The following is a 20,248-nucleotide window of genomic DNA, read 5'->3' as shown; positions in this document are numbered from 1 at the left end:
ATTCTATGTACATTGCTAGCTTTCTATATTTATCTGGTAATAAGAGGAAAATACAGAAGCTGAGTAACAATTTCAATTGGATAATCAGACTACTGTGCCACTGAAAGGTGAATGAAGACATCCCTGCTGGAAACATGCCATGTAGCACCAACTGAGCTATTCCAACAGTCCATCTGCTTTGTTCAAATAACAGAATGGCTATCATAAAGTCAGAGAATTATTTCAGAGCTGGCACAAACGGCAGTGATCACTTTATTAATAATCATCTCATTTTATACTGGAGGAAACCGATTCCCAGCAAGGTTAACCGACTGGCCCACAGATGACCACAGAGCCAGGAAAATCTCATGTCCTCCCTCTCCCTTCCTGTAGGCTTCCTGCCACTAACTGCCAATCCTGCTTAATCCTGAAACACTCTTATATCAAGATAGACATGATATACAAAACCAAGTGCCCAACACCAACAGATGGGTGAATGGTGTAGTTTATGGTATGTGAATTACATCTTAAAGAAAATAAATTGGTGTCATGGGACACTGGCATGCTACAGTCCAACTCACAAAGAGTCGGACACAACTGAATGACTCAACAACAACAAACGGCACACTAAAGACTCATTCAGTTGGTAGGCAGAATTAAATATTTCTATTTTGGTTCTGACATTGGCCCTGTGACATGTGACACTACTCCTGTCATATTCAAGAGATACAGAGAAAAGTTGTATGGTTCACACCTCCAGAGTTCTGCAATTTATTTTATTTTTTTTCCAGAGTACTTCAATTTAAAAGAGAACACAACCACAGGCATGAAGGGGAACAAAAGACAAAAAGACTTGAGGGAGAACTTAAGATGAGGTAGAAATACAAAATAGCTATACAAATGAAATAAATATTCAAATGGCAGAGATTTTTTTTTTTACATAAATCACATTCAATGAATAAAATCCTCCCTCTCCATCTACTATGACAATTAGCCTTCTTATTTGAACTTGAGTCTTCAGTAACAAAAATGGTAGAAATTCTGACTCTGAACTCAGGAAACCCAAAGGATGCAGAAAGGAGAAAAGAAATTTAATTGCCTTTTTACCAAAGTGTCCCTAAGCAATCTACATCATCCTTGATAATCTTGGATCCCAAGCCAAAGCAAACTGAAGGAATGAGGAAGGCAAGAGAGAGAAAGACCAGGAGAAATTCTGTTACCCGAAACTTGAGTCCTCAGTGAGCTTGCAAGCCAGGTACAAGACTTGCAGTACTACAGACAATACTACCAATACTACCAATGTCTGTTTCTCAAAGAATTTCCAATTTATTGCCATCATAAAGATAACTACTTTGATGGGAACAATGAATGTCTTTTAAATCTCACTGAATTTCCAGAAAAAAAAATAATCACCTAGTCCAGAGGTCAAGAACCAGATTAGTTTTTTAATAACATGATCCTAGCTCGGAAATTTAACTCTGCTTTTAAAGGATCAGCTCTCAACTCTAGCTTTAGGACATGACAAATGAAAGTAAGGTCCAGTTTACTTTGAACTATCTCTTCTCCACATACTGGGTGGAACACCTCATCTTCTCCTGGTCATTTTCCAGAGGGTCAAGGAAGGTTTATGTCCCCATGTTTCCTCTCTGCTGAGGCTACATACAGCTTCTGAATAATCACCCACCAATTCAAAAGAAAACATCACTTCTGTGCATCTCTGCCTTTGAGGTACATGCCTTAGTCTTAAGGTACATATGATTCATATATTTCTCAAATGAAATGATTACAATGCAGCGGACACTCAGGTGCACACCCAGACCCCCCTTTTCAAGGAAAGATGTATTGTCCTAGCTACTGAGAACACTGCAGCTCTCACCCCTGCTGCCAGCCCCTTCTGGAACTGCCTCAGGTGCGGACAGCACCTCACCCAGTATCATTCTCCTTCCAGTGAGGGATGGATGTAGGAGTACAAAGGCCTGACCATCTCGTCACAACTCAGAACTACTCGGAAACTCCAGCTCCCCACGGAGGTCAGGCAAGGCTTCCACTGGACCTGCATCCCAGTGGGATTTCTCGTTCTGCCCAATCCTACTTCCTGCCCTCCTCTCCCTCACAGGTGATCCCAAGAGCACTCCTCAACAAATTCCCTGTTTACTGAACTCAGTCTCACAGTTTACTTCCTGGGGAGAATCAACTTACAAAATATAACGTGTCTTTGAAGGTATAGTTATTTTTACAAAGGAAAATTAAAACAAACACAGAATACCTGTGGACTATGTACAACAATAACAAACTATCAGGAAGTTCCAAGGGTTAACAGACAAAGGAGTCTTGGGGTTGGCTATACTTTCACTCTTGTTTTCATAAAGGCTATAATTTCACTTTTGTTTTTGATCTCTCATCATATAAACAAGTCTTCTGAAGTGACAAAATGCTGAAAGGGGCTATTTTGGTTATCACTAAGCAACAGAAAATATCCTCTAAGAATGAAAATGGATAAAAATAATATATGAGGTAATTTTTCTGGAATTCTGATCAAAAACTGAATTACATTTTAACTCAAATATTGAATTATGAAGCCAAATATGATGTGTTAAAGATTTCTATGGAAAATATCTTTAAAAATAAATCTTGCAAAGGAAATTAAGAAAATTTCCTTTACAAGAATATCCAGAAGAAGAAAATATCTAGGAATAAATTTAACTGAGAAGGTAAAAGACTTGTACACAGAAAGCTATAAAACACTGCTGAAAGAAATTAAAGGGGTCCTCAATAAACAGAAATACATCCTGTGTTTTTGGACTGGAAAACAATATTATTAAGATATCAATACCACCTAAGCAATAAACAGATACAATGTAACCCCCTATCAAAATTTCAATGGTCTTTTTTGTAGAAATGAAAAAGTTGATTCTTAAATTCACATAGAATTGCAAGTGACCTCAAATGGCCAAAACAGTGTTGAATAGAACAAAGACAGATTTCCTGATTTTAAAAAGTACTATAAAGTTACAATAGTCAAAACAGCATGGAACTGACATAAGGGTAAACATACAGGTCAGTGAAACAGAATTTCAAGTCTGGAAACAAACCCTTAAATTTATGGTCAGTTGATTCTGACAAAGGTGCCAAGAAAATTCAATGGGGAAGGAATCATCTTTTTAAGAAATGGTACCAGGACAACTGGATCAGTTCAGTTCATTTGCTCAGTCGTGTCCGACTCTTTGCGACCCAACGAATTGCAGCACACCAGGCCTCCCTGTCCATCACCATCTCCCGGGGTTCACCCAGACTCATGTCCATTGAGTCGGTGATGCCATCCAGCCATCTCATCCTCTGGCGTCCCCTTCTCCTCCTGCCCCCAATACCTCCCAGCATCACAGTCATTTCCAATGAATCAACTCTTTGCATGAGGTGGCCAAAGTATTGGAGTTTCAGCTTTAGCATCGGTCCTTCCAAAGAACACCCAGGACTCATCTCCTTTAGAATGGACTGATCGGATCTCCTTGCAGTCCAAGGGACTCTCAAGAGTCTTCTCCAACACCACAAAATTCAAAAGCATCAGTTCTTCGGCGCTCAGCTTTCTTCACAGTCCAACTCTCACATCCATACATGACCACAGGAAAAACCATAGCCTTGACTAGATGGACCTTTGTTAGCAAAACAATGTTTCTGCTTTTCAATATGCTATCTAGGTTGGTCATAACTTTCCTGCCAAGGAGTAAGCATCTTTTAATTTCATGGCTGCAATCACCATCTGCAGTGATTTTGGAGCCCCCAAAAATAAAGTCTGACACTGTTTCCACTGTTTCCCCATCCATTTCCCATAAAGTGATGGGACCAGATGCCATGATCTTCGTTTTCTGAATGCTGAGTTTTAAGCCAACTTTTTCACTCCCCTCTTTCACTTTCATCAAGAGGCTTTTTAGTTCCTCTTCACTTTCTGCCATAAGGGTGGTATCATCTGCATATCTGAGGTTATTGATATTTCTCCCAGCAATCTTGATTCCAGCCTGTGCTTCATCCAGCCCAGCGTTTCTCATGATGTACTCTGCATATAAGTTAAATAAACAGGGTGACAATATACAGCCTTGACGTACTCCTTTTCCTATTTGGAACCAGTCTATTGTTCCATGTCCAGTTCTAACTGTTGCTTCCTGACCTGCATATAGGTTTCTCAAGAGGCAGGTCAGGTGGTCTGGTATTCCCATCTCTTGAAGAATTTTCCACAGTTTATTGTGATCCACACAGTCAAAGGCTTTGGCATAGTCAATAAAGCAGAAATAGATGTGTTTCTAGAACTCTCTTGCTTTTTTGATGATCCAGCGGATGTTGGCAATTTGATCTCTGGTTCCTCTGCCTTTTCTAAAACAAGCTTGAACATCTGGAAGTTCAAGGTTCACGTATTGCTGAAGCCTGGCTTGGAGAATTTTGAGCATTACTTTACTAGCGTGTGAGATGAGTGCAATTGTGCGGTAGTTTGAGCATTCTTTGGCATTGCCTTTCTTTGGGATTAGAATGAAAACTGACCATTTCTAGTCCTGTGGCCACTGCTGAGTTTTCCAAATTTGCTGGCATATTGAGTGCATCACTTTCACAGCATCATCTTCCAGGATTTGGAATAGCTCAACTGGAATTCCATCACCTCCACTAGCTTTGACTGGATAGCCACATGTAAAAGAAAAAAGTTGGATCCCGACCTCACACCAGACACAAAAATTAAGTCAAAATGGGTCAGAGGAATAAATTTAAGAGCCAAAACTATAAAACTTTAAAAGGAAACATAGAAGTAATTCTTTGTGACCTTGGGTTAGGCTAAGCGTTCTCAGATACAACACCAAAAGCATGAGGCATAAAATAAGTGATGAGGTCTCTGAAAAGGGCCTTGCTTCCAGAATCACAAAGCACTCTAACAGCTCCATAATAAGACAAAAAAATCCAACTAAAAATAAGCAAAAGATTTGAATAGACATTTCACCAAAAAAGACTATGAATGGCTAATAAGCACATGAGAAGATGCTCAACATCATGACTCACTAGGGAAATACAAAACCACAATGAGATACCACTTCATACTAAAATGGATATAATGAAAAGACAGACCATACCAAGTATTGATGAAGATGTGAAGAGCTAGATCTCTCATTGGTGAAGGAAATGCCAAATGGTACAGCCACCCTGGACATTATTTTGATAGTTTCTTACAAACTTAAACATATATTTACTATATGATCCAGCAATTCCATTCCCAGCTATCTACCCAAGAGGAATAAAGACATATTTCCAACACAAACACCAGAACGTTTATAGCAACACTATGAAAAATAACTAAAAAGTGGAGACAATCCAAAAGTCCATCAATTGAAGAATGTAATTGCTATAAATATATGGAATATCCATACAATAAATACTTTTCAGCAATAAAAAGGAACCACTGATACATGCTACATCACAGATGAACCTCACAAATATCATGCCAAGTGAAAGAAACTAGATGCAAAAGACAGCATTATTGAATCCTTCCATTTCTATGAAAAGTCCTGAAAAGGCAAATCTGTAACACATAAAGCAAATTAGTGGCTTGGGGCTGGATAGGAATAAGGGTTGTCTGAAAACAAGTATATTGCAGGGTGATGGACGCTCTACAACTGGATTGTGGCAATGGCTGCACAACTCTTAAAAGCCATTGGATATTGTGCACACAGGTAAGCTTTACAGTATGTCAATTATAACTAAATAACTAAATAAAGAGCTAAAAAACAAACCTGGAAGACAAGACTATGAGCATCATCTGAAAAAGAGGTGACACCTTATCTTTGACAAAGGAGGCAAGAATATACAATGGATTAAAGACAATCTCTTTAACAAGTGGTGCTGAGAAAACTGGTCAACCACTTGTAAAAGAATGAAACTAGAACACTTTCTAACACCATACACAAAAATAAACTCAAAATGGATTAAAGATCTCAACATAAGACCAGAAACTATAAAACTCCTAGAGGAGAACATAGGCAAAACACTCTCTGACATACATCACAGCAGGATCCTCTATGACCCACCTCCTAGAATATTGGAAATAAAAGCAAAAATAAACAAATGGGACCTAATTAAACTTAAAAGCTTCTGCACAACAAAGGAAACTATTAGCAAGGTGAAAAGGCAGCCTTCAGAATGGGAGAAAATAATAGCAAAGGAAGCAACTGACAACTAATCTCAAAAATATACAAGCAACTCCTACAGCTCAACTCCAGAAAAATAAATGACCCAATCAAAAAATGGGCCAAAGAACTAAATAGACATTTCTCCAAAGAAGACATACAGATGGCTAACAAACACATGAAAAGATGCTCAACATCACTCATTATCAGAGAAATGCAAATCAAAACCACTATGAGGTACCATTTCACGCCAGTAAGAATGGCTGCGATCCAAAAGTCTACAAGCAATAAATGCTGGAGAGGGTGTGGAGAAAAGGGAACCCTCTTACACTGTTGGTGGGAATGCAAACTAGTACAGCCACTATGGAGAACAGTGTGGAGATTCCTTAAAAAACTGGAAATAGGACTGCCTTATGATCCAGCAATCCCACTGCTGGGCATACACACTGAGGAAACCAGAAGGGAAAGAGACACGTGTACCCCAATGTTCATCGCAGCACTGTTTATAATAGCCAGGACATGGAAGCAACCTAGATGCCCATCAACAGATGAATGGATAAGAAAGCTGTGGTACATATACACAATGGAGTATTACTCAGCCATTAAAAAGAATACATTTGAATCAGTTCTAATGAGGTGGATGAAACTGGAGCCTATTATACAGAGTGAAGTAAGCCAGAAGGAAAAACACCAATACAGTATAATAACGTATATATATGGAATTTAGAAAGATGGTAACAATAACCCTGTGTACGAGACAGCAAAAGAGACACTGATATATAGAACAGTCTTATGGACTCTATGGGAGAGGGAGAGGGTGGGAAGATTTGGGAGAATGGCATTGAAACATGTAAAATATCATGTATGAAACGAGATGCCAGTCCAGGTTCGATGCACGATACTGGATGCTTGGGACTAGTGCACTGGGACGACCCAGAGGGATGGTATGGGGAGGGAGGAGGGAGGAGGGTTCAGGATGGGGAACACATGTATACCTGTGGTGGATTCATTTTGATATTTGGCAAAACTAATACAATTATGTAAAGTTTAAAAATAAAATAAAATTATATTGAGATATAACTTGCATATAAAAAAAATAAATAAAAGAGGTGAGAACAAAAGGTGATACTATGTTTCCAAAGACCAGAAGAGCCCAGAAGGGCTACAGATCTGGTCCAGACTGAAGACTACAGATTGGCTTCCCATCCTTTGCATTCCTACAAAGCAACTGCCCCCAGAAACAGGAGCAAATGTAAGCTATCTGTGATGGCCAATTTTATGTGTCAGCTGGACCAGCCTCATGGTGCTCAGATTAAACATTATTTTTGCACGTGTCTGGGAGGGTGTCTCTGAATGTGAGTAGCATTTGGGTCAGTGGACTCAGTCAAGTAGACTGCCCTCCCCACTGTGGGTGGGCATCCTCCAATCCACTGAGGCCTAACCAGGACAAAAGGCAGAGGGAGGAGGAATTCGGCCTCTTTTGCCTGCCAAATTGCTTGGTCTGGGACACTCATATCATCTTCTCCGATCTACCCTCATTGGCTTCCCAGGCCTGTGGACTTAAACTGAATTACATGACTGGCTTTCCCAGGCACCCTCATAATAAATGTCTCTATCTCCTATCAGTTCTGTTTTTCTAGAGAACCCTTACTAATTAATACACCATCCCTATACTATGTGAAGCCTAGTCCCAAGCATCATCAGGCACAATTCTAAAAACATGAAATACTCCCTGAAGACAGACATCTCAAAGCATCTTGGTTTTCATACATTCATAAATCACTTCAAGCACCCAGCTCCATGTTCACTGTGGGGCATTTGATCTGTACCTGACTCACAGGACTTTATAATTCACCAAGCATGACTATGTTGTATCTCTCTCTGTTAAAGCTGTCCCGTTATCACAGTCCCACAGCGTCATCAGATTCTCTCTCCAAACCTCTGGTGTCATACAAACCATATCTCTGCTTTCAGGCAGCATTACCCCCATCCATATGGAGGGACCAGTGAGCACACTCTTCATAAAAGTCAATGATTTACTTTGACATTCTATTTCAGTGTTTAATCACCATTACTGTGAGATGTCCATTCTGCTGATCCCAACCTTTTTTCCATTTGCCCTAGTTCCATGCCATCTGGAGTAGAAATAACCACCTCCCAGCTTCATGAAAAGGGGTAACCTTTGAAAAAGACCATGAACCATACCTCTTGAGATTCGTTTCCCTTCAATTTTTCCTTTTAGGTGCTATTTTCAACCCTTCCAGTCACCTCAGGTCCTTTATTTTGTTCTCCTGAATGCTCTAAAATTTCACACCCCATGAAGCATGACAACCAGGACTGGGCACCAAATTCTAAAGTAATGTCAAACATAGCAGAGACAGTCATTGCCAAATCCTTTAGAATCAGTTTGTTCCTAAAAACCAGCAAAGCAAACAAAAACCTAGGGAGAATGATGCTATGGTCTAATTAAAATTACCAAGAATGTGAGGGAATTCCTAGGTGTTTATAGACAAGGGAGAATGTACCAAAAGGGAGACTATATAGTGGAATGGTAACAGAGTATGGCTAAGTCTCCTGAAGAACAAAAAGGTTTCTAGGCTCTGACACAACCAACGGTCAAGATGCAAAAGAGTTGTGTTCCTTCTACCTGGCCTTAATGTAATTCTTGCTTCAAGGAACTACTGTTTCCTAGATGTTCCGTGTATTAAATCCAAGTCCTGTCTATTCACTTGTACAACAAATATGGGACGCAGACAATGAGTGCTGGAAGTTATCTATGAATGAAATGACTGAGTTCAACCTTTTCATTTTACCTATGATTCAACCTTTTCATTTTACCTATGAGGGCACTGAGGATTGGGTTCTGGGATGGAATGACTGACCAAAGTTATTCAGAGACAGAGCTGGGAGGCTGAGTGGGGATGAGCCAGTTGGCAGCTTGAGGGGGAAGGGGTTCCAGCTGTCCCTGCGAGAAATACCACCAATAGGTACAATCCTAGCCACAGTAATTCACAAAGAAAGAGAAATAAAAGGAAATCAATTGGAAAAGAAGTAAAACTGTTACTGTTTGCAGATGACATAATACTATATATAGAAAACCCTAAAGATGCTACCAGAAAACTACTAGAGCTCAACAATGAATCTGGTATTGTTGCAGAATACAAAATTAATATACAGGAATCTCTTGCATTCCTATACACAAACAACAAAAAATCAGAAAGACAGATTAAGGAAACTATCCCACTTAGTATCACAATATAAAGAAGAAAATACCTAGGAAAAAAATCTACCTAAGAAGGGAAAAGATCTGTACTCTGAAAACTATAAGACACTGATGAAAGAAATCAAAGATGACACAAACAGATGGCGAAAGACACCATGTTTTTGAATTGGAAGAACCAATATTGTGAAAATGACTATACTATCCAAAGCAATCTACAGATTCAATGCAATCCCTATTAAACTACACATGGTATTTTTTTAATTCATGTTGATGTATGGCAAAACCAATACAATATTGTAAAGTAAAAAAAAAAATAGTAAAAAAATAAATAAATACAAATGGTATTTTTTCACAGAACTAGAACAATAAATTTTACAGTTTGTATGGAAGCAAAAAAGACCCCAAGTAGCCAAAACAATCTTGAGAAAGAAAAATCTAGCTGAAGGAATCAGGCTCCCTGACCTCAGATTATATAATACAAAGCTACAGTCATCAAGACAGTATGACACAGGCACACACACAAAAAGAACTGTAGATCAATGAAACAGGGTAGAAAGCCCAGAGATAAACCCAGGCAAGTATTTTACATGTTCACATTCACAAAGTTAAAAATCTGAAGATACAATACTTACTGTGTTTTTTTGAGTTACCATATCCTGTAAAGAAAAGATAGGATCAATGTAGCTTTTTTCCAGAACAGTTAATTTCCATAAGCACTTTGTCCCCATGCCATCATATGAAACCCACTTTAGAGCAAGAGTTATTCATTTCAGACCTCCCCCCTCTACCCACTGTAAAAAGCTTCAAATAGAATGGAGCTCCAAGAAATATAAAATTCACGTTCTAAGGAAAACTTACCATGATTTGTTAGCTTTGAAACTCCTGGGGACATATATGGTTATAAGGAATTTCCAGTAGCAGTGGCCATACTTCTGTCCAGCTATTTTGAGATTCAAGTTCAGGGCTCTGAATGCCCTGCACCTTGCTTTCTCGGGGACAGCAACAAAGTGCACGGGTGGCCCACTGTGTCCTCGGGTCTGGAACCATTCGTGCCATTAATGTGAAGGCCACAGGTCACCCTCCCGCCCCCAGCCAGCCTTCCGACAGAAGAGGTGTTGCTGATAGATTCCTGACACCGCGCTATAGGTATTTTATTTACATATTTTCACTATAGGAATTTTCACACTCAAATTCAATGACAATCGTTTCAGTCAGTTAACTTAGCATAACGGTTATGCAGCCCTCAACTGTGTATCATTTATATGCTGCAAGCCATTTGCTGACAAAAGAAAACATAATTAAATAGCTGTCCTGTAAAATGTGTTTTATGTGTTCTGAGATTTCTATTTTCTAACAAGTGCAGATCACTTCTTCTGCCGTCAGATACAATGAGTACTCATTTCCATTTTAGGAAGTATTTTTCTGTATCATTAAAAATTAAAACTTATCTAGGTCATGGGACTTTCCAGAGGAGTTCACTAAGGCACAAAAGAGGAAAAAAAGGATTGAATTGGGGAAAATATGATACACTCAGATTTCATGTCATGTTTTTCATCAAAATACAGCTTCATATTAGCCACCCTTTCACATTTTCTAATTCTAAATATGGCTAAGCGTAACTACTTTAGTTAAAATCAGTAAAGAAAAGAAATCTAAATACCTAAAGTAATTTAGATTGGTTTATAGCCTTTTTGGAAATTATTTTACAATGTAAAGTATAACAACAGAAGTTTCCTCTTCGACTGTCACACGAATGACTCTTAAAATACAGTACTGTACTAGGATGCCAGAGGACATCCTGTGTCAGGCGTATGTGTTATATAACACATACAGGTCACACATCTGAGACAGGTAATATTTCTACTAGGAATAATTCCAAATTATTACAGAACCCACACACATCTGGTTAATATTTGACCTTAAGAAACACAAACAAAAATGTCCAATTTGCCATCACAAAACTGTGTCATTTATATACTAGTGATTTTTAATGCTATGGGAGCTGGACATTTAGGTCTGTGAAGGTTAAGGCTGAACCACTGGTTCTCACTCCTGGCTGCACATTTTGGGGGTTAAAAAATATCCCCTAGAGACTGACATAATTGGTCTTGGTGTGGCCTAGGTACTGGGACATTTATAAACTCCCCAAATGATTCTGAAGTGCAGTCAAGGTTGAGTAACACTGCTGTAAACAAACTAATCTTTTATTCCTGAAATGACTTAACATAGACCAGGATTTCCTGACTGATGTTAAGATGTTAAATAATATTATTGTTCAGTTGCTAAGTCGTGGCCGACTTTTCGTGATCCCATGGACTGTTGCCCACCAGGCTCCTTTGTCCTCCACTATCTCCTGAAGTTTGCTCAAATTCATGCCCATTGAGTTGGTAATGCTATTTAACCACCTAAACAATATTAGTATTAGCTAAATTTTGTAATAACTCACATTCAACCTTCAGATTTTACAAACAGGAACTTTTTTTTTTTTAAGAAAAAAAGTACCACTATTCTAAAAAGTTTGTATCAAATTTGCAAAAATACATTAAAAAACCTCTCAATAATTACTGAGTTACCCATGAACACACAAGTTTTCAGTTTTGCTTGGCTTTAAACTGGGGAGAAAATAACAGATTTTACATTGATTACATCTGTGATCCTAAAAGTTCCTACCCATTTTGGTAAATGTTAAACATTTTCCTATTGCCGTCCAAGTTGAAATTTTTAAAAATGTATAGGTTTGGATCAAATTGCCCAATATAGGATTCCAAAGGCTGTGTTTGCTTCAATGGAAACCATCAGGAGTTTTTGCCTTCACTTTCCTAATGAGCTTAGACACACTCAAATTGCCTGCAAACACACATCAATAGCACATATGCTCACACAGTAGCCAGGAAGTTATCTGCATGAGCTAGAATTTGGGGTGGGGAGGAAGGAATTGCACAAGCAAATCTTTATTGTTTTTCTCCAACCTCATCTGCTACATGTTCATTTCAACTGAGCACACAGTATTCACAGTACTGCTTTCCCAAATGAAGTATTTATAATCAGGTGAACAATACTCTTTACCTTCAAAGAAAGAGCAGTGTCAGCATCGGTGTCATGGTACAGGATCACGTTATTGGCCATGTCGAAGCTTTCACGGACTCCAAGATGGTAGAAGAGTGAAGGCTGTCTGGAGACATCGCTCATGTCCACCACAGCAACATCTGCAATGAACAAGGAGACAAGGTCGGCAGAGAGAGAGGTGATCTATTTTCTATTTCCTGATGATCACCAATGGTGAGCTGTTGCAATCTGTATTCTACCATTAGTCCAAAATAAGGAATGATTTGATTAAAATTATCACCATGAACTGTGGAGGAAAAGCAACAGGAATAAACACCCAAAACTGAAACTCTCTTCCTTATTCAAAGTGCTGAAAATATAGTATCACTTAAAAACTGCTGGTGAATTTATTTTAAATGTTATTTCTATTAGGAAATGTATCACATTCAAAGAATATATTTAGCTTATATACAAAGTATTAAGTGTAATGAAATGAAAAACCACGCAACTGGTATGCAGCCCAAGACACAAAGCGTTATCTGTACTGTCAGAGCTCCATGTGCCTCCCCTAATCACATCTCTCCCTCCTGCCTGGAGAATGTCTCTATCCTGACTGCTGTACTTTTCAGTTCTCTGCATATACCTGTATATGCATATTATATATAATTATAGTTATGAATTCCTAAACAGTATATTGCTTAATTTTTGCATGTTTTTGAACTTTATATAGTATTATTACACCATATGTATTCTTTGACTTGCTGGATTTTGGTGTAAAACAACCAAGCTATATGTCTAGCTCTAAGTTTACACATTTTCACTTTAGCATCTATGATAACTAGATGGCAATCTCACTATCCACCCTGTCTACAGACATTTTATTCAATGATTCTTTTCCTATTTCCAACTGTTGTAATGACCATTCCTGCACCATGCTTCTAGTTCCCATGTTACTATCAACTAGATGACACAGATCACATGCCCCTCGAGTTGTGAACTAGAAAGACTTCAATCAAAACAGAGGAGCAACACGGCACATCAGTAAAGAGTAAACTCTTGGCAGAAATCAACACAATTTTGTAAAGCAATTATCCTTCAATTAAAAAACAAATTTAAAAATTTTTTAAAAAGAGTAAAATTTGCCTAGCAGCATTGGTCACCATTTCAAACCTATTCATTTTCTAGACAGTATCAAGAGCTCCAAGTTCGACTCGACTTCCCCACTCTGTGCAGCAGAAACCTGGAGAAATAATGTCCAAACTTAGGCTTGTGCTGCTGTGACTCACAGGAAGTCAATGCAAATCCCAATGAAACAGAACAGAGGTGAGGTGAGCAGGGGCATGAAGAAAAGAAAAGGCAGAGAGAAGCCGCCTCAGCGCCAGGTACCCCTGGCTTTGGGAGATCTGAGATCGAGCATCGGTAAGCCTCGGGTGGGCCTTTTATTCTCTAAATTATGGGTTGCCTGCTATATAAATGCCAGGCATTGTGTTTGGTGCTAGGGACAGAAGTGTGAACAAGGCATAATTCCTCTCCTCAAAACCATGTTTAATACAACAGGGGTGACAGGAAGGAAGCAGTGATTAGAATCAGGGTAAGGAAGGCTATGGCAGCCCACTCCAGTACTCTTGCCTGGAAAATCCTATGGACGGAGAAGCCTGGAAGGCTGCAGTCCATGGAGTCGCTGAGGGTCGGACACAACTGAGTGACTTCACTTTCACTTTTCACTTTCATGCATTGGAGAAGGAAATGGCAACCCACTCCAGTGTTCTTGCCTGGAGAATCCCAGGGATGGCGGAGCCTGGTGGGCTGCTGTCTATGGGGGTCACACAGAGTTGGACACGACTGAAGTGACTTGGCAAGGGCAAGGACAAGGAAGGCTAAAGTGAGGGGAACAGTGACACCCCTGGGGGACTGAACCCACACTCAGGTGGAGGGTGGTCAGGGAAGGCTGAAAGGATGCATGCTGTCTGGGACCTGAAGGTACAGAAGAGGCAGGCAAATTGGGATGAGGATGTGGGGATGGAAAGGGAAGGAAAAAGTGTCATAGGAAGAGAAGCTAGCAAGTGCAAAGGTCAGAGGTCAGGTGGGATACAGATGTTGGGGCCACTACAAATCATTTCATGGGCCCAGAACACCTTGAGAAGAGGAACTTGGAAAGGTTAGTAGGTGTCAGGCAGGGTCTGAAGGGCATGTTAAAGAGGGCTGGACACTAGCTTGAGACAATGGGAAGCCTACAGTAGGGTGTTTTTGTTTATTATGGAAAATTACAAATATGTGTGTGTGTGTAAAAGTTCAGAATAGCGTAATGAAACCCCTGTACCCCTCACCACCCTTAACAATTATCAACACAGCCACCCTTATTTCATCTCAACTGCCATCCACACTGGAGAAGGCAATGGCAACATCCAGTACTCTTGCCTGGAAAATCCCATGGACGGAGGAGCCTGGTAGGCTGCAGTCCATGAGGTCGCTAAGAGTCGGACACGACTGAGCGACTTCACTTTCACTTTTCACTTTCATGCATTGGAGAAGGAAATGGCAACCCACTCCAGTGTTCTTGCCTGGAGAATCCCAGGGACGGGGGAGCCTGGTGGACTGCCGTCTCTGGGGTTGCACAGAGTCGGACACGACTGAAGCGACTTAGCAGCAGCAGCGGCAGCCATCCACACCACCCCTTTCAGATTATTTTGAAGCAAATCCCTCATAGCATATAATTTCATCCCCAAACACTTCAAAGTCTCGTTATTTTTTAAAAATATCATGAAGGGCTTAAACACAGGACTATCATATCTAAATTCACCCTTTAGAGGTTCCTGCTCAAGAAAGGACAAATGCATATGCTAAGGAAACACTTTTACAACCCAGCCTGGTTAATTTATCTCAAATGGATGTCTGCTCCCAACAGACATCTGCTCAGAGTCAAAAACCACACTGCAGTGGAATTAACTAGGCATTTTGCCTATATGATTTTTCCCTGGACTCTATTACCTATTCAAACAAAAAAGAATGTGTTTCCCAGTGATGTTATTAAGAAGTGACAACACAGATGCTAATTCTAAGACCATGGGAAGTTCTGCAATTAAAGGAAAGGAAGCAAATGGGAGTGGGAAGGGGCAGAGCAGAGCTGAATGAAGGACATCAGCTCCAAATAGTGCAGGCCATTTTCATAGGAATCCTGCAACTTGGTACAGCAGCTTGTTGCTAAGCAGATTAAACTTGAATCTGGTGACATGAGTTCCTCTCTCTTCTTTGAGAGGAACAGGCCCTGTCAATGTTCTGTGCTGAGACCTGCACACTGGCCTCACCATCTCCACTAAGGAGCTTGTCTGGGGCTCCACCAAGGGTTGAAATGGAGTCTTTTCTCAGTGCCTCGTTAAAACAGGGCAGAATGAAGCACAATGGCTACTGCATGACTCAGGAGGGGAACACAGGACACGGGACACACTCCAGGACGGCAGGACAGCATGAGACTCTGTCATGCTACTGCAGAAAGGAAATCCTTTTCAAGAGGCATGGTTCAGCAAAGCTTTTACATAGTGAACTACTAAGGAAAAAAGGGTAGAAACAAAGACATGCTTGATGGAAAATGAACAAGACAGTTTCGTGTCATCCTTTGCAATGACACTCTAAGCATTTCCCGATCCCAGAAGTAAGCAAGGGCTGCCATACCTGTGCACCCTGTATAAAGGGGATTATGACCAGCAAACATTGGGGTAATAGGCAGCAAGCACCCAAACTAAATGCAGCCCCTCGACTCTGGAGAAGAAGGTGGAGTAGCAGCAGTTGAGCTCACCTCCTCTCATGAAAATACCAAAATCACAACTAATTGCTGAACAAGCATCAGTGAAAAAGACTGGAGCCTACCAAAAAACATTTTTTTTTTAAATTCAAAGACAAAGAAGCAGCTACAATGAGATGGTAGGAAGGCTACTTTCACTACAATCAAATCCCATTCCCACCAGATGAGCGACCCACAAACTTGAAAGAAATCATATTGCAGAATTTCTCCTGTTCGTTTGAGAGTCCCAAGTCCCACATCAGCTCCCTAACCTGAGGTTCTGGCACTGGAAGGAGGAACCCCCAGAGCATATGACTCTGAAGGCCAGCAGGGTTTGAGTGCAGGCACTCCACAGGACGGGGGAAACAGACTCCACTTTTGGAGGACACACAAGGTTTCCTACATATTGGGACCCAGGGCAAAGCCTTGGAGGGTCTTCTGAGGAGACTGGTGGGGGGTGAGGGCAGGGGCAAGGACACTGATGGCAGAGGCCCCAGAGAACACTGACCAGTGTGAGCTCTCCTGGAGGTCAGCATTTTGGCAACAAGACCTGGCCTACCCAATAGCCTACAAGCCCCAGTGCTGGAATGCCTCAGGAATGCCTGCAGGTATCCAACCAGCAGGATAGGAACACAGCCCTCCTACTCCTCTCCCCCCAGTAGCAGACAGGGAGCCTAAAGCCATTCTGAGCTCAGAGCCACCCCTAAACACACAACTTGACATGGCCCTGCCCACCAGAGGAACAAGACCCAGCTCCGCCCACCAGTGGGAAGGCACCAGGCCCTCCTACCAGGAAGGATGCACAAGTCTCAGGATCCACCTCACCCACCAGAGGGCAGACACCAGAAGCAAGAGGAGCTACAATCCTCCAGCCTGCAGAAAGGAGACCCCAGAAAGTCAGACAAAACGTGGTGGCAGAGAAATGTGTTCCAGGTGAAAGAACAAGATAAAAACCCACAAGAACAACTAAATAAAGTGGAGATAGGCAACCTATCCGAAAAAGAATTTAGATTAATGATACTAAAGATGATCCAAGATCTCAGAAAAGAATGGAGGCACAGACTGAGAAGTTAACAAGAGATGTTTAATAAAGAGCTAGAAGATTTCAAGAACAGAGATGAACAATGCAATAACTGGAATGAAAAACACACTAGAAGGAATCAACAGCAAAATAACTGAGGCAGAAGAATGAATAAGTGAGCTAAAAGACAGAATGGTAGAAATCACTGCCACAGAACAGAACAAAGAAAAAATAATGGGAAAAAATGAGGACAGTCTCAGAGACCTTTGGGACAATATTAACTGCACTACCATTTACATCATAGGAATCCCAGAAAGGGAAAAGATAGAGAAAGGGCCTGAGAAAATATTTAAGGAGATTATAGCCAAAAATGAAAAGGAACATGAAAAAGGAAACACTCAAGTCCAACAAGTGTTGGGAGTCCCATACAAGACAAACCCAAGGAGGAACTCAGCAAGACACATAGTAGTCGAACTGACAAAAATTAAAGACAAAGAAAAAATATTAAAAGCAACAAATAACATGCAAGGGAATTCCCAAGAGGTTATCAGCTGATTTTTCAGCAGAAAATCTGTAGGCCAGAAGGGAGCGACAAGATCTATTTAAAGTAATGAAAGGGAAAAATCTATAACCAAGAATACCCAGCAAGGCTCTCATTCAGATTCAATGGAGATACCAAAAATTTTACAGACAAGCAAAAGCTAAGAGAATTCAGCACCACCAAACTAGCTTTACAATAAAACCTAAAAGAACTTCTCTAGGTGGAAAGGAAAAGGCCATGGTGAGAATCAAGAAAATTATGAACGGGAAAGCTCACCAGTAAATGCAAACATAAAGTAAAGGTAGAAAATCATTCACACACTAATATGACATCAAAACCAGCAACCATGAGAAGACAGAGTACAAATGCAGGATCTCGGAATGCACTGGAAATTAAAAGACCAGCAACTTAAAACAATCTTGTATATATATAGACTGGTCTATCAAAACCTCATGGGAAGCACAAACCAAAAATCTACAATAGATACACACAGAAGGTAAAGCAACCCAAACAACATTCAAGACAGATACCACATCACAAGAGAGTAGAAGAGGGAAGGAAGAAAAAAAGACCTTCAAAAACAAATCCAAAACAATTAACAAAATGGCAATAAGAACATTCATAGTGATAATTACCTTAAATGTAAATGGACTAAATGCTCCAACCAAAAGTCAAAGACTGGCTAAATGGATAAAAAGAAAAAAACCAAATAAGACCTGTATATATGCTGTCTATAAGAGACCCACTTCAGATCTAGGGACATACACAGACTGAAAATGAGGGGTTCAAAAAAGGTATTCCATGCAAATTGAAATCAAAAGAAAGCTCAAGTAGCAATACTCATATCAGACAAAATAGACTTTAAAATAAGGAATGCTGGACTTGCCTGGTGGTCCACTGGCTAAGCATCCTCCTGCCAACGCAGGGGACTTGGGTTTGATTCCTGGTCTGAGAACTAAGATTCCATATGTCATGGGGCAACTCAGCCCATGTGCCACAACTGAGAGTAGCTGCCCCTCGCTGCAACTGGAGAAAGCCCACACACAGCAAAAAAGAGCCAGGCGCACTGCAATGAGGACCCAGTGCTGCCAAAAATAAAATAAATAAAAAATTTTAAAAAGAGGCAATAAGCCTATTAGAATGGATCAAGTTAAAATTTAAAAAAATTAAGAATGTTATAAGAGACAAAAACACTGCATAATGATCAAGGGATCAATCAAAAAAAGAAGATATAACAATTGTAAATATATATGCACCCGATATACGAACACTTCAATAAATAAGACAAATGCTAACAGCCATAAAAGGAGAAATCAACAGTAACAAAATAACAGTGGTGGACTTTAACACCCCACTTTCATCAATGGAGAGATCATCCAGACGGAATATCAATAAGGAAACACGGGCCTTAGGTGACACATTAGGCTAAATGGACTTGATATTTGCACAGCATTTCATCTGAAAGCAACAGAATACACTTTCTTCTCAAGTGCACACAGAACATTTTGCAGGATAGATCACATATTGGGCCACAAATCAAGCTTCCATGAATTTAAGAAAACTGAAATCATATCAAGCATCTTTTCTGACCACAATGCTGTGAAATTAGAAATCAATTACAGGAAAAAAACTGTAAAAAAAAATAAAAATAAAAAAATAAACCACAACACGTGGAGGCTAAACAATATGCTACTAAACAACCAATGGATCACTGAAGAAATCAAAGAGGAATTCAAAAAGTAGATAGAGACAAATGACAACAAAAACACGATGGTCCAAAGCCTTTGGAATGCAACAAAAGCAGATCTAAGAAGGAAGTTTTTTAAAAAAATTATTTTAATTGCAGGATAATTACTTTACACATTGTGGTGGTTTTTGCCATACATCAACATGAATCAGCCATGGGTGCACATGTGTCCCCCCATCCTGAACCCCCCTCCCACGTCCCTCCCAACCCCATCCCTCTGGGTTCAGCGCACCAGCTTTGAGTGCCCTGCTTCATGCATCAAACTCGCACTGGTCACCTACTTTACATATGGTAATATACATGTTTCAAAGCTATTCTCTCAAATCATCCCACCCTGGCCTTCTCCCACAGAGTCCAAAAGTCTGTTCTTAACATCTGTGTCTCTTTTATAGCAATATCATCTTATATTAGGAAACCAGAAAAATCTCAAATAAACAACCTAACCTTACACCTAAAGCAACACCTAAAGCACCTAAAGAACAAACAAACCCCAATAAAGTAGAAGGACAGAAATAATAAAGATCAGAACAGAGATAAATGAAAAACAGATACAGAAAACAATAGAAAAGATGAATGACATCAAGAGCCGGCTCTTTGAGAAGATGAAATTGATAAAACTTTAGCCAGACTCATCAAGAAAAAAAGGGGGAGGGCTCAAATCAGTAAAATTAGAAATGAAGGGACTTCCTTGGTGTTCCAGCGATTAAGAATCCACCTTGCAATGCAGGGGACGCAGGGTCAATCCTTGGTCAGGGA

General features: G+C 40.1%; 1 protein-coding gene across 1 annotated transcript in view; it reads right to left on the bottom strand.

Moving 5' to 3' along the window:
- MAP3K15 (mitogen-activated protein kinase kinase kinase 15) overlaps positions 1-20,248 on the bottom strand; it is a 145,615-nt gene that overhangs the window by 103,029 nt on the left and 22,338 nt on the right. Inside the window, exons 2-3 of the mRNA XM_070783981.1 lie at positions 12,427-12,566; positions 9,993-10,016 (exon numbers count right to left, since the gene is read on the bottom strand). Coding sequence (XP_070640082.1) covers positions 9,993-10,016; positions 12,427-12,566 — 164 coding nt within the window. The remainder of the gene's footprint in view (positions 1-9,992; positions 10,017-12,426; positions 12,567-20,248) is intronic.

This window comes from Bos indicus, chromosome X (assembly GCF_029378745.1).
Source record: "Bos indicus isolate NIAB-ARS_2022 breed Sahiwal x Tharparkar chromosome X, NIAB-ARS_B.indTharparkar_mat_pri_1.0, whole genome shotgun sequence".
NCBI lineage: Eukaryota > Metazoa > Chordata > Mammalia > Artiodactyla > Bovidae > Bos > Bos indicus.
Note: the sequence above shows the minus strand (reverse complement) of the source record. Positions and strands in the feature narration are given on the sequence as shown.